Source organism: Nicotiana tabacum, chromosome 20 (assembly GCF_000715075.1).
Source record: "Nicotiana tabacum cultivar K326 chromosome 20, ASM71507v2, whole genome shotgun sequence".
NCBI lineage: Eukaryota > Viridiplantae > Streptophyta > Magnoliopsida > Solanales > Solanaceae > Nicotiana > Nicotiana tabacum.
This window is the reverse complement of record NC_134099.1, coordinates 156949399-156965102: the sequence shown is the minus strand read 5'-3', so window position 1 is coordinate 156965102 and position 15704 is coordinate 156949399. Positions and strand designations below refer to the sequence as shown.

General features: G+C 36.7%; 1 protein-coding gene across 3 annotated transcripts; it reads left to right on the top strand.

Moving 5' to 3' along the window:
• Positions 1 to 6309: 6309 nt before the first annotated feature.
• On the top strand, positions 6310 to 14947 carry LOC107814944 (F-box protein PP2-B3-like). 3 transcript variants are annotated; one of them, XM_075241425.1, is made up of 4 exons: positions 6310 to 6667; positions 7743 to 7861; positions 13333 to 13451; positions 14399 to 14947. In XM_075241425.1, the coding sequence occupies exons 1-4, from the start codon at positions 6407 to 6409 to the stop codon at positions 14662 to 14664; spliced, it is 765 nt and encodes a 254-aa protein (XP_075097526.1). In that variant the 5' UTR covers positions 6310 to 6406; the 3' UTR covers positions 14665 to 14947. The 3 variants fall into 3 exon arrangements, with proteins under 3 accessions (XP_075097526.1, XP_075097528.1, XP_075097527.1); XM_075241427.1 differs by lacking the exon at positions 13333 to 13451; XM_075241426.1 differs by lacking the exons at positions 13333 to 13451; positions 14399 to 14947 and adding an exon at positions 12602 to 12976.
• Positions 14948 to 15704: the final 757 nt, after the last annotated feature.

Below are 15704 nucleotides of genomic sequence, written 5' to 3'. Positions count from 1 at the left end.
GGCAGCACTCGGCTTCCAGGGTTGTTGCGAATATCTTCCCATGTCTACCCCTTTGATTATGGGCGTCACCCCGGGTATCTGCTCCATGCGTTCACTTTGCTCCTTGAGCTGTTTCTGCAAGGTTAGTACTAAATTTTGTAAATCAGAATTAATTACATTACCTGGTTCTCTCTCCTGCGATTTACTGGGGGTTCCACCGCTGCCTAAGTTAACAATCCCGGAACGAGGGTTTTCTATAGTGTTATTATTTGGAGAAGGTGTGGGTGTTGCAACAGGTACCTGGTTAACATGCGCCTCAACAGCTTTGTTGACCTGAGAAGTAATTAATTTTTGCAAAGCTTCATCAACAGCTTCAGCATTTTCAAATTGAGCATACTCGTTTATTTGAGATCCATCAGGAGTACCTGTATTGGGAAAAATTGAATTTATACATGTTGAGACACGTGTACTGGTCAAATAGTCAAAGAATTATAATTAGTCAAGAGGTACGGGCGGCAGTAGAAATGAGCAAAGGCAAAGGAAGATGCACGAGAGGATATTTGAAGGATTCAACGCCCGTACCTATTTAGATCATTTATCAAAAGGAACGGATCTGACCATAATAAAGAGGGCATATACGGAATTCGACAGGCATTAAATACCGGATACGTTAGAGAATTTGTATTGATTACAATGATCGTATAACGTAGCATTCAATGTCTTTAATTATTCATAATAACCTCATTATGATTTGAAGGAAATGCATATCTTCAAGATACCTATAAAAGGGGGGTATCTAGTCACTTGTAAGGACAATGCATAATTGAAATATACTTTGATTCACTTATTTTTCTCCTGATTACATTCTGGTTACTCCAAATTACTCTCTTCTACATATTCTTTTGATTATCAGTAACCCGCGTTCTTCTAATTTCTAGCTTTGACTAAAATTCTATTTTTTGGTTAAACAATATTGCGTAATGGATAAGTAGTTACTACGACAATAGGGTGACATTGAAAATAAAGCCTTAGTTTTCTAGATGCCATGATTAGTGCAAGTGCAAGCTTTTCTAATTGAGGATATCTCGTCTCCGCATCTAATAATGATTTGCTAACATAATAAATTGGAGATTGTATACCTTGGTCTTCACGAACTAAAATAGTACTCACTGCTACTTCTGAGACAACAAGATAAATGAGCAATCTTTCTCCAACCTTTGGTTTTGCGAGCAACGACGGATTTGACAGGTATGTCTTCAAATTTTTGAGTGCCTGTTGACACTCCTCAGTCCACTCGAACCGATCTTGCTTCTTAAGAGCTGAAAAGAATTTAAAACACTTTTCTGATGAATTGGAAATAAATCTCCCCAAGGCCGCAATTCTTCCTGTCAACCTCTGCACTTCTTTTTTACTCGTAAGTATGTTAGGGATTTTTTCAATGGCTTTAATATGCGCGGGATTAACTTCAATACCACGATTAGAAACAAGAAAACCCAAAAACTTACCTGATGAAACACCGAATACACATTTCTCAGGATTAAGTTTCATATTGAATTTTCACAGGATCTGAAACGTATTAGACAAGTGCAATATATGATCCCCTGAATATTGAGTCTTAACGAGCATATCATCTATGTAAACCTCCATAGTTTTTCCTAAATGTTCTTGGAACATTTTGGTTACCAATCTTTGATACGTTGCACCAGCATTTTTGAGACCAAAAGGCATTACTTTATAACAATAAGTCCTTCTGTCTGTTATAAATGAAGTTTTTTCTTCATCTAGGGGATCCATTTTGATCTGGTTGTACCCTGAATACGCATCTAAAAAACTTAACAACGCATGTCCTGCAGTAGCATCAATTAGTTGATCTATATGTGGTAATGGAAAAGAATCTTTAGGACAAGCTTTATTAAGGTCTGTGTAATCTACACAAACTCGCCATTTGCCGTTCTTTTTCGGCAGTACAACAGTGTTGGCTAACCAATTAGGATACTTTACCTCACGGATAGACCCAATTTTTAATAATTTTTGGACCTCATTTTGAATCACCTGATTTTTGAAAGTCCCCTGCTTTCTCTTCTTTTGTTTGACAGGTGGATATGATGGGTATTCATTTAACTTGTGAGGCATTACTTCCGGTGGTATTCCTATCATATCAGAATGGGACTAGGCAAAACAATCCATGTTAGTTTTTAAAAATTCAATCAACTTACCTTTCATGTCGTGGCTCAGGTTGGCCCTAATGTAGACTTTCCTTTCAGGCCATTGTGTAAATAATTCTACAGCCTCCAGTTCTTCCATCGTTATTTTAATATTTTCATTTTCCTCTGGTTCCTGAATGGAATCAGGCCTTGAGTCCACATCTGTTCGCCCTTGTTCAGTTGAGGTTTGAGTTGTGGTATCCTTAACTGGATTCTGTAACTGCTATTTTTCTTCATTTCTCATATTTGAATCTGTTACAGAGTTGATGCTCCTGGATGTCTGTTGATCTCCACGGATTTGACGTATTTCCCATGGTGATGGAAATTTGATAACTTGATTTAAGGTAGACGGAACGACATCCATCTTGTGGATCCATGGTCTCCCGAGAATCATATTGTAAGCCATCTCCATCTCTACCACCTGAAATTTTGTTTCTTTGACAATCCCTTCTGTGAATATAGTAAGTATTATCTTCCCTTTTGTTACAACACTGGAATTCTCGATTCCAGACAATGTATGCGCCTTTGGTACTAGCTTATCTTCAGCTTGCATCTCGTACAGTACTCTTAGCAGAATAATGTTCACGGAACTACCTGGATCAATCAAAACTCGTTTCACATTAGTATCATGTACAAGTAGAGATATTACTAGTGCATCATTATGTGGAGTTAATACGCTATCCGCATCTGCATCATCAAACGTAATACTTTCTTCTTCTAAAACATGTCGCACCCGCTTCCCGTGGGTAATTGTGACTTTAGAAACTTTATTGCCTGCTGTGTACATTACGCCATTGATCTCTTCGCCCCCGCTTATAACATTAACTGTTCTTTTGGGAGAAGAAGTTTTAGGGGGCTCCTGCCTATACTTCATGTATGCTTTCTTACCTTTCTCACTGAATAATTCGATGAGATACCCTTGCTTTAATGGATGATCAACTTCACCTTGTAGCAACTCACAGTCTGCCGTTCTATGACCATGATCGTTGTGAAATTCGCACAGTTATCAGGATTGCACCTATTTGGATTCGATCTCATTCTTTTGGCCATCGCACCTTATCACCCATGCTTCTAAAAACAACTACGAGCTCGGAAGTGCTTACATTAAAATTATAACCGCCACATCTTGCCTTCAAGTTTATATCATCATCCCGTGACTCTCGCGTGTTTTGATCATTCCCAAATCTTGATGATGAGCCCGACTCTCTATTTCTCGATCTATGATCGTACCTTGAATTGTCCTGTTTTGATCGTGAATCTTTTCCCGCTGGGCCCATATATGGTTCGTATCTGTTTTTACCGAACCTTTTTTCAGTTTTCGCCCGTCTCGAACTCACCTTTTCCTCTTTTTGAGATCGTGAGATAATATCTTCTTCTATCCTTAGCTTCGTGCTATACCTGTTATAAACGTCATTCCACGTTGTTGCTGGGAATTCACGAAGACTTTCCTTGAGTCGCCTCGTGGCTTCTGAGCTTTTTTCATTTAAATTACTAGTGAAGGCTATAGCTGCCCAATTGTCTGGTACACGTGGTAACATCATTCTTTCATGCTGGAACCTATCCACGAACTCTCTAAGCAACTCTGAGTCCCTTTTGCTTGATTTTGAAAATATCTTTCATTCTTTTTTCGACTTTTTGAGCTCCCAAATATTCTTTGAAATGAATCTGCAAGCTCAGCAAAAGTATTTATGGAATTTTCGGGTAAAAGAGAATACCATATTAATGCTCCCTTGGTGAGTGTTTCACCAAATTTTTTGACCAACACTGATTCAATTTCTTGCTTTGTTAAATCACTCCCTTTCACACCAGTTGTGAATGTAGTCACGTGATCTCGAGGATCAGTTGTGCCATCATACTTTGGAATATCAGGCATTTTGAACTTCTTCGGGATCGGCATCGGAGCTGTACTAGGCTTCCATGGTTATTGTGAGTACTTATCCATGTCTATTCCTTTGATTACATGTGGCACTCCAGGTATTTGCTCTATGCGATCACTTTGCTCCTTGAGTTATTTTTGCAAGGTTAGAACCAAATTTTGTAAATCAGAATTAACTATATTACCTGGTTTGTCATTGCGAGATTCGCTTGGAGTTCCACCAATGCCTGAGTTAACGATCCCAGAACGTGGGTTTTCCAAATTGTTTTGATTCGAAGTGGGTGTTGGTTGTACAACTGGCAATTGGCTGGTAAAAGCACAGAGAGCATTGTTGAGAAATGAGATTTTTAAGGCATCATCGAGTGCTTGTTCGTTCGCAACTCCAGCACTTTGATTTGCCTCGAAGCCGTTTTGGTTTAAAATCCCATTATTTGTTTCAGAGACTTCTAGTGTTCCTTCTCGTGACTGACGTTGCGAATCACGAGGTGAGGGAAGTGGGGTCCTATTACCCGCATCATTCTCCTGATTTTGAAGATCTTGTTGGTTGTTGTCGTTGTTTTTTGACATGGTAAGTTTTTTGATGAGAAAATTGACTTAAGAAAGCAAAACGATTATCAGAGTCCTAGCAACGGAACCAATTTGTTTAACCAAATTTAGGGATTTCGGTCAAAGCTTTATTTTTGAAGAACTCGGGTTACTGATAATCTAAAATAAAATGAATAAAGAAAATTGACTTTAAGAATAATGGAATGAGCAGTAAGAAAGCAAAGTAAATTGATATATTCTGATAATATTTCATGTCCTTATAAATGATTCGTCTTCTCCTTTTATAGCTATTTCTAAGTAATACGGTTCGTTCCTTTTATAATTGAGTCATTATTGTCAATGAATGGCATTTAATGACATTTAATGTAACGTTACAATCAACAATCATATTTGATTCAATACAGATTCCTTAACGTTTCCGTATTTAATACCCGACAGTAAGTATCTATTCCTTATTTGCTACCAGATTCATTCTCTTTCATCATAAAGAGGTTCGAGCACCTGTCCTCCTTGCCTTTTATCTGAACGTCTGCTCGTGCCTCTTTGATTATTCTTCATCACTTATTCTTCTTTAATTGGTCCACGTGTCATGATGTGTCGTCTTATAATGAATCCCATATATAAACTTAATTTTTCCCAATACAGTCATGTACATTAGTAATGTAAAAAATCTTTTTACAATGCTAATGTATATAACTTAACTCAGTTTTTTCTTCCCATGCATGCCATGCAGCTGTTAAAAATATACAAATTTTATATACTTTTCCGGCTATCAAATATAAATAGTTTCTGGCGCGAGTTAAAAGTAATAATACCCCAATAAAATGGTTTAAGTTTACCTCTAAATGTTGGCAAAATGATGATTAGGCAATGGAAACTCATGTTAGACATAAACTACATTATATAAACCTAGCACATAGCCAAAAAATAAAATAAATTAGATGGTTTGGTCATGTTTTACGTGAATCTTCAAATACATCGGTTTATAGCTATGAAATCATATTAAGTGAAAGTGCTAAAGGAAACTAGGTAGGCAAAATAATATGGAAGAAAATTGTCTCAAAAAATTTACATTAATCTCTTGGAATTTGTACAGTAATAGCTTAAAATATGGCACAACTGAAAAAACAAGTTATATATAGGCAATACCAATTAGTTGAGATAAAGTTTTACTCATATTGATATGTTTACCTTAGGCCTAGTGTCTCTTTTAGTACTATGGTAGATTTATATGTCAGTAATAAATATATAGTTCTTCTAGTATTTTTTAATTTTATTTTTTATATATTAGTTTAAGATGAAAATTTACGTAATCTACCTCAACTTTTTGGGAATTGGGGAATGAGAATTATTGGTAGTAATTGTTGTTTGAATGAGTTTGACTCTTTTATTTATTCAATCTACAATAAGAGAAACATTTATTTAGTCAATCTACATTAAAAGAAACCTATTTATACGCTTTTCTGTACTTTATAAATTATAACGGGCACCAAATAAATGTCTTAAATTTCTTTCCTTTTCCTTATATTGACAAAATTCCACCAATGACCAAAAACAAAAGAACGAGACAAAATCAGTTATTTAATTATGACGCAGTAATTTTGCAAAAATCTTAGTAGTAATCTTATTCCTATCCAGCTACGCATTTAAACACACATGCTTAAAGTTTAAGCAAATATTGAAAACATACACGTCTGTCTATATATAAATCTTGAAATAAAAAAAAATAAAAAAATTGGTTCTATTCTTGGAGTAGTCTTCAAAGTTTTTGACTTGAATTTTGCAAAAATCTATTGCTCCAATGAATTATTTTCAAAGATTGCCAGAAGGCTGCATATTGGAAATTCTTTCACGTACAACTCCAGTAGATGCAGTAAGATCATGCATTTTATCAAGAGGATTCAAGACTGCTTTGGAATCAGAAATTATTTGGGAAAGATTTTTGCCCTCTGATTATCAAGAAATAATTGAAAGATCAGAGTTTCCTTCTGTTTGTACAACCAAAAAAGAGCTTTATTTTAGTCTCTGTGAATATCCCATTCTTCTTGATGGAGGCAAACTGGTAAAAACCCTATTTTGAAGTGCTTATCTTTTATGCTTTCGTTGCTTTATTTGTTCTGTTTTTTATTTATTTAATGAAGGTTGTATTTGGTCCGCTTCTGGGACTGGACTATTTTACCATATCTACAGTATCTCTTGCTGGAAGAGGGAGCTTTGAGTAGTTAAGGTTGTCTGTGACCTATGAGTTTGAGCCGTAGAAGCAGTCGCTAATGTTTATATTAGGGTATTGTTTACATCACACCCTTCGGGATGCGGCCTTTATGCGGATTGGTCACCGGGCTGCCCCTTTTACTATCTCCTGCCAACATAAATCGTGTAACTCTTATGTCATAGATCCCAAGTTCGAGCCGTGTAAGCAGTTAGTAATATTTGTATTAGGGTAGTAATGTTTGCATTAGGGTAGACTGTTTACATTACACCCATCGGGATCGCCCTTTCAATATGAACACGGGATGCTTTGTTCACCGGGCTGCCCCTTTTACTATCTCCTACTGACATAAATTGTGCAACTCTTATGCCACTAAGATTTAGGGAAATGGAAAAAAAAACTCAGCATATTGTCTCGGCAGAATTTGATCCCTAATTTTCACCTAAATTTCATAGGTCACACATTGTGCTGTTGTGTGTGTGTGTTTTTGTTTTTTGGGCTTCTGTAATATTTTTATTTTTTTTGGAGAGAGGGCATACTGAATGAGATTCTTTTTAATAAAGTATAAAGTCGATTTACTAGCTAAAAGTTAGTTTGCTCAACCAACAAGTTACGAGGTTGTTCTTTGATCATATTTTTCTTAAATATTTTATAAGTATTTTGAATTATAACTTATTATGATTTATAATCTTTTTTATGTAGTTCTCAAATATGTATTTATAAAACTTGAAGAATCTATATCTAAATTGACGGTTCAAAATTAAGGACTTTGACCTTGTACTCAAGTAGAATGGATCGGAGGGAGGACTATACATTAAATTTGAAATTGAAAGAGTAATATTCTTCTATTTGTCCTGTTTTTTTCTCAGTTAATTAGCCAAACCATGATTCTTGTGTAAATGCATCTCTTACTCAAACTCTTTTTCAGAGTTTTTCACTGGATAAGCACAGTGGGAAGAAGTGTTTCATGGTAGCACCAAGAGAGCTTATAATTTCGTGGGGCGATAACTTAAACCATTGGCAATGGAAGCCTCATCCGGACTCTAGGTTTGTCTCTTTTTATTTTCATTGCTTATTCGTCTATGGTTTTCTTCCACCCTTCCTCCTTCCAACTCCTGCAAGAATATTTAGTTAATTTTCTATCGAAAAAGGGTAAAAGATACTCCTGGACTATAAGAAATAGCTTAATTTTACCCTTCGTTATATTTTGAGATCACTATGAGCTCAACCTGAAATATAATATAGGGTAATTTTGAACCACTGCCAAAAGTTGAATACGGACATTTGAACTTTTTTCCTGGATTATTTTGGCACGTGGAATATGTTGCTGAAGCCAAATATATATAGTGTGAATAAGTCACAACTACTATACCAAAAATTATGACAGTCACCAAATAATAAATAAGACAATAAAGCAACAATAAAAGGAACACCAGAATTTTCGAGGTTCGGCCAACTTTGCCTACTCCTCGGACACAACCAATATTTTATTCCACTCTAAAAATACAAGTGAAATAATACTAAAGAGAGAAGATACAAATGCGTTAAACAGATGAGAAGGCAAATGAGAGGTGTGTTTAAATCCTAAACATTAGGCCTTCTTTTATAGGGGGAAAATCCCCCCCAAACTCAAGAGCCCACCGATGTGGGACAAAGAATTTGCCAAACTTCAACAAATCTCCACCTTGGCAAAATTCCACATCTTCAATTTTCTCTCAATAACAAATTTCAAATTTTTGATTGTGTCTAAATCTTCAATCTTCAGTGTTCAACAATGTTGATCAAATCCAAACAATGTTGAAACTTGATCGCAGTCACCACCTTTGTCAGCATATCAGCAGGATTCTAATTTTCTTCATCGTGACTCCTCCTTCTTCTATGATTTCTCGTACGAAATGATACCGAACATCAATATGCTTCGTCCTTGCATGATAAACTTGGTTCTTCGCTAATTGAATAGCACTTTGACTATCACAAAAAATTATGATACCTTTTTGTTCAACACCAAGCTCCTTTAGCAATCCTTGAAGCCAAATTGCCTCCTTCACAACCTCTGTAATATCCATAACTCTGCCTCTGTTGTAGACAAAGCAACTGTTGACTGCAAAGTAGACTTCCAACTAACTGGTGCCTTTGCAAAAGTAAACACATAACCAGTACTTGATCTTCGTTTGTCCAGATCACCCGCAAAATCTGAGTCACAATATCCAACTAATTGTCTTCCTGCTCAAAAACTAACCCGACATCTACAGTATTATGAATATACCGTAGAATCCACTTCACAACTTGCCAATGCTCCTTCCCTGGATTGTGCATATATCTGCTAATAACTCCAACAACTTGTGAAATGTCAGGCCTTGTGCAAACCATTGCATACATCAAGTTACCAACATCATTTGCGTATGGTACCTTTGACATATACTCTCGCTCAGCTTCATCCATTGGCGACATAGTAATACTTAGCTTAAAATGGGAAGCAAGTGGAGTACTAACTGGCTTAGTCTTGTCATCTATGCCAAAACGTTGAAGTACTCTCTTCAAATATTCCTTTTGAGGTAAACAGAGTTTCTTTGAACGTCTATCTCTAATTATCTCCATGCCAAGAATTTTCTTTGCCTCACCTAAATCCTTCATCTCGAACTCCTTCTTCAGTTGAATCTTTAACTTATCAATTTCTTCCGAATTCTTGGAAGCTATCAACATATCATCAACATATAGGAGAAGATATACAAAGGAACCATCTTTAAGCTTGTGCAAATACACACAATGATCGTATTTGCTTTTCTTGTACCCTTGCCGCAACATAAACTCGTCAAATCACTTGTACCATTGTCTAGAAGATTGTTTCAATCCGTACAACGATTTTTCAAGTTTGCACACCATATTTTCTTTTCCAGCAACTTTGAATCCTTCTGGCTGAGTCATGTAGGAGTTTTTACATCCATCTGAACTAGTTCCAAATCCAATTGTGCTACCAAAGCCAACATAATTCTACTGGAGGAATGTTTTACAACTGGAGAAAACACTTCATTGTAATCAATTCCCTCCTTTTGAGCATATCATTTGGCCACCAATCTTCCTTTGTAGCGAACATCTACTTGGTTAGGAAATCCTTCTTTCTTTGCAAATACCCATTTGCACCCAATTGCTTTCTTTCCCTTCGGGAGATTGGCCAATCTCCATATATGATTCTGATGAAGGGACTGTATTTCATCATTCATGGCAATCCTCCACTTATCTTCTTCTGAACTTTGGACAACGTCTTTATAAGTGGTAGGGACATCATCAGCTACAATTGAGGTTGCACAAGCAACCGTCTCTATGAGACGAACAGATTTCGTTATTGTTCTTTTTGGCATGCTGGTTGCTATTGATTCAAGTTGTTGTTGAGGTTCCTGAGTTGGAATCTCCTCTACTGGCTCTCCTTCCAGAGGGTAATCTTCATTTGTTTCCTCCTCTGCTTCTTGTGTAGGAAAAATAAATTTTCCCTCAAACTCCACCTGCTTAGAAGCACCTTCATTTTGTTTGGTATCTTCTGTTACCTTATTTACCATAGCAGATTCATCAAAGGTAACATCCCTGCTGAATATTACTTTCTTTGTCATAGGACACCATAAGCGATATCCTTTGACTCAAGAAGTAATTCCCATAAAAATAGCATTCTTTGCCCTTGGATCCAATTTTGACTCTGTCACATGATAATATGCAGTTGAGTCAAACACGTGCAAAGAGTCATAATCTACAGCAGACTTTCCATACCATTTTTCAAATGGTGTCTTGCCATCAATAGCAGCAGATGGTAGATGATTAATGAGGTGGCATGCATATGTAATTGCCTCAGCCCAAAATTCTTTGCCCAAGCCAGCATTGGACAACATACACCGTACCTTCTCCAGCAAGGTCCGGTTCATACGTTCTGCCACTCCATTCTGTTGTGGTGTATATCTAACAGTGAAGTGTCGGACGATGCCATCATTTTCACAGACCTTATTGAAATGATCACTTTTGTATTCACCTCCATTGTCTGTGCGAATACACTTGATCCTCCTGCCTGTTTGATTCTCCACCATCGTCTTCCATTTGAGAAAAATTCCCAGCACTTCATCTTTGCTTTTCATTGTATACACTCACACTCTTCGGGAAAAATCATCAACAAAGGTTACAAAATAGTGCTTCCCACCCAATGAAGGTGTTTTGGAACCACCCCAAACATCAGAGTGTACATAATCCAAAATGCCTTTAGTATTATGGATCGATGTACCAAATTTATCCCTTGCATGTTTCCCTTTGACACAATGCTCACAAAACTCCAAGTTGCAAGCCTTTACTCCTTTTAACAATCCTTGATCTGATAGAGTTTTCAAGGATTTTCCTCCAGCATGTCCCAAACGCATGTGCCATAGCTTGGTTGCTTCTGCCTCTTTGTCGTCACTGGATGTCACTGTCGCTGTCCCAATAACTGTACTGCCACGATAGCGGTACATATTATTATTCTTCCGATTAGCCTTCATTACCACTAGTGCACCGGAGCATACTCTCATCACTCCATTTTCTGCAATGATTTTGAACCCTTTTGATTCTAGGGCTCCTACAGAGATGAGATTCTTCTTCAAATCCGGTACAAATCGAACATCTGCTAATGTTCTGATCATTCCATCATGGTTCCTTAATCGTATTGAACCAATGCCATATGAGGTAAGAGAGCTGTTATCCGCTGTGTAGGTGACTCCATATTCTCCTTCTTGAAATTCCACAAACCAGTCCCTATTGGGACACACATGATAGCTACAGGACGAGTCCATCAACCATATGTCTGATTATGTTGATGACTCTGTTGTAACTAATGAGAAGTCTGAATCATCACAATCAGCTACATTTGAATCCATAATGGCCTTTCCATTGTTATGCTTGGCCTTATTCTTCAACTTCGGATAGTCTTTCTTCCAGTGCCCTTTTTCTCGACAAAAGGCACATTCATCTTTGCTGGGTCTGGGTCTTGACTTGGATCTTCCCTTCTTTGTCCTCGTTTGATTTTGAGGACGACCCCTCACAAATAGTGCTTCTCCTTCTCCGCCCTTCTGTTTTTCTCGCTTTCTTTGTTCATAGCTGTACAAAGCCGAACAAACTTCTCTGAGAGAAACTTCGTCATTTCCATGGAGTAGAGTAGTTTCAAGGTGCTCGTACTCATCAGGAAGTGACACCAACAACATCAAGGCCAAGTCACCATCATCATAAGTTGTATCCATATTTTGCAAATCTGTGACCAACTTATTGAAACTGGTGATATGTTCATTCATCGTGTTACCAGGAACATAGGTGAAGTGAAACAGTCTCTTCTTCATGTACAATTTATTTTGACTATTTTTCTTCAATAATTTATCCTCCAGTGCTTTCCATAATTTACTTGCAGAAGTTTCCTTTGTGTATGGATATTTCTGCTCTCTAGCAAGGAAGGATCGAATGGTACCGCAAACAACACGGTTGATAATTTTCCAATCTTCTTCTCCAATAACATCTAGTCTCTTTTCTTCAATGACAAGATCTAGCCCTTGTTGAAAAAGGACATCTAGAACCTCACCTTGCCACATCCCAAAATGCCCGGACCAGTCAAAAATTTCTACCGCAAATTTCGCATTTGACACAATTCTTGTCATAAGCGAAGATGCCAATGATGACGTATTGTTGACACTTGATGTAGATTCTTCTTGTTTATTGTCTCTCATATTTGACACAAATATTATTTAATAGCTGACGATACAAATCAAGATTATTTCCTTTCTGATGTAGACTTCTTCCACGAAGATTCAGACAAAACCGAGCTTGGATGGAACTGAACAAGATTTGGCGAACGAATACAAAGGTCAAAGGCTTTATTATTGAGAAAGTAAAAGGAGGTTATTCAGTAGCCATCGCAGGTTTCATTACTTTTCTTCCATTCCGTCGCAGAAGGAAAAGGATATCGAATGATCGATTCACCATTGAGAACATTAACCCCAAAAAGACGAATATTGTGGTGTTCTAACAGCGGCAGATCAAAGAAGAACTTGATGAGCGAAATCCGCTGAATTTTGGTTTTGATTTCTTATTTTTAGTTAGTGACGATATATATGATTTTTAGCTTAATTGTGTAATTAGATGGACCACTGTTGTGTTTCCATAATATCTAAGGAGTAAGGACCAAAAGTGCAATTTATGCTTTTTAATTTTCTTCATTTTAGTTGTGGCTTGTGAATGATACTCCATCTGTCCCATTTTATATGACAGTTTTTGACTGCACAATGAACTTTCAATAATTAAAGTGACTTATGTATTGTATTAGTGATAGTGGAAACATTATCAAAGTAATATCAAAACATTGAGTTCTAGAGTTCATCCCATTTAAAGTTTAAGATTTGAATAATCAAATATTTGAATTCCTGAAAGTTGTGAAAATTGTATTGAATAATAGAATGCTGTGAATAACATGTTTTTTTTTTCCTCTGATGCATTTTGTATATGTGATTTCATATCTTGAATAGAGCTTTTCACTTGATAAGAAAACTGGGAAGAAATGTATTATGGTGGCACCAAAGGAAATTGCTTTTTCATGGGAGCATACACCACAATATTGGGGACTCTCATATTACCCCGAATCCAGGTTTTCTATTTTCTCTATTGACGAATTTACTTTTTGATGTCCCGAGTTCAATTCTCGGAATGCCCCCTAGTTCTTTGTCTATTGAAAACAGTCTCTCTACCTCATACAAGATAGGGATAAGGTCTGTGTATACCTCACTCAGGGGCTAAGCTACATGTCTTAAAATTGATCACCTCCGTCGAAAAATTAAACTGTATATATAAGTAAAATATTAGGTATAACAAATGTTGAACACCCTTTTGTTGAGAAGTTTTTACTTCTTTCAAATTTAAACATGTTGGGTAAATTTTTATGCTTCGTCACTTACCCACCCTCCCTAGACCCCATTTGTGGAATCACACATGGTATGTTGTTGTTTGTTATGAATTTACTTTTTAGAAGGAATTAGTTAATTAGATAGACAAAAAAGGACTCTTTTAAGACAGAATAGCACTCATTTGCTTCCAAGAAAATGGATTTGCAATCATGAGCAGAAATAAAATTCTGTAACATTCCTTGTTGAGCTTTGCATATGTTGAAATAAAATTCTATTATTATTATATATAGGTGAATCCAAGATTTAACCATGACGGGCTTAATCTTTAATGTTCTTAGTAGTAAACTCATTGTACTTTTTGAAATTATGAGTTCAAACTTTAATAAAAGGGCAGTCCAGGGTACTAAGCTCTCGTTATGGGCGAGGTCCAGGAAAGGGCCGGACCACAAAGGTGTATACCTTGCATTTCTGCAAGTTGAGTTCATGCTCAAAAGAGCCAGTTGCCTTATCTATCAGTATCGGTTGCGAAAGCAGAATGACCATAAGAATCTCTTTGCAGAAGATCAGAAAATTCTTGGAAATTTTGCAGATTCTCATTAACAATCCATGTATTCTTAACTTGTAAATGAGCTGCATATATGAATTTATAAATATTGAGATTTTTTTTTTTTTTTTTTTTTTTTTTTTGCAGATTCTCAGAAATTGCTTATTTCCGGGGTTTTTGTTGGCTTGATATCCGTGGCAAGATTGCAAGTCAAATGTTGTCAAAGAGAACAACATATGTCGTGTATCTGGTGTTCAACTTCGCGCCAGATGAATTTGACGGTCTTGAAATTGGTCAGTCAGTTGTTAAATTTGTCAGTTGTGAGAGTGACAATGAAGCTGAGGAACGACGAAAAGTCAGGAGAATTGGCTAAGTTAAAGCTCAAAGAAGAGTTGATGAATGGATGGAAATAGAAATGGGGAAGTTTTTCAATGACAGCGGAGAGGATAGAGATGTTGAAGTGCGATTAATGGAGATCAGGCGTCGTTATGGTAGAGGTGGCCTCTTAGTTCAAGGAATAGAGTTTCGACCAGAATGAACACGAGAATCTCTCTGTTTTCTATAGATTTAAATTCTTCTGAATATGGCCCTTCTCACCAAAGATTTGCTATATGAAAAACGCAATTCTAGTGCCTGCTGCGAATATAATTGTTCAATTTAATACTCCAAGTTTGTACAATTTGTTCACGTATATCATTTGGCTAGAAGTTTTATGGCAAGTCGTTGTCCTTGGTGGGATGATGAAATCTCTCCACCCTTAACTTAAGTTCTTGGGTTCGGTCCCGAAAAAGAAAAAATTCTTGGTAGGAGCCCCTTCTTTTCTGAATGGGCCCTACATGGTGCAAATCTGAATTAGTGTCGAGTCAATAAGTTTCATTTACGCTAGACCATAAAAAAGAATTAAAAGCACTACATAAATGTAATGACAATATTATTATCTGAATTATACATAATTCGCACTTTCTGAGAAGAAAACCAAGTTGCAGATAGGATGACTAAGCATGGAAGTGAAAACCAAGGGGAAATTCTGCTTATATCACCTCCAACTCTTGTTTTGGGGTAGTTTTTTAAAAAAGACTTTGGTTTACTTAGCTGTCCCATTAATACATTCTGAGAAAGACACTGGTTTTGTCATCAAGTATCCTATATATATATTCGAATCAATAACAATTCTTAACCACAAACTAACAAACAAAACAGGTGTAAACACTCTGAAAAAAGTTTTCATAATTTAAAATCTTGTGTACGCAGACCTTATCCCTACCCTAGGGTAGAGAGGCTATTTCCAAATAGACCCCCGGCATCCTTCCCTCCAAGAACTTCCCACCTTGCTCTTAGGGAGACTCGAACTCACAACCTCTTAGTTGAAAGTGGAGATTGCTTACCATCAGAGCAACCTCTCTTGTCTACTTTTTTCTATATAAACAGTCCAAATTAAATCATCAACACTAAT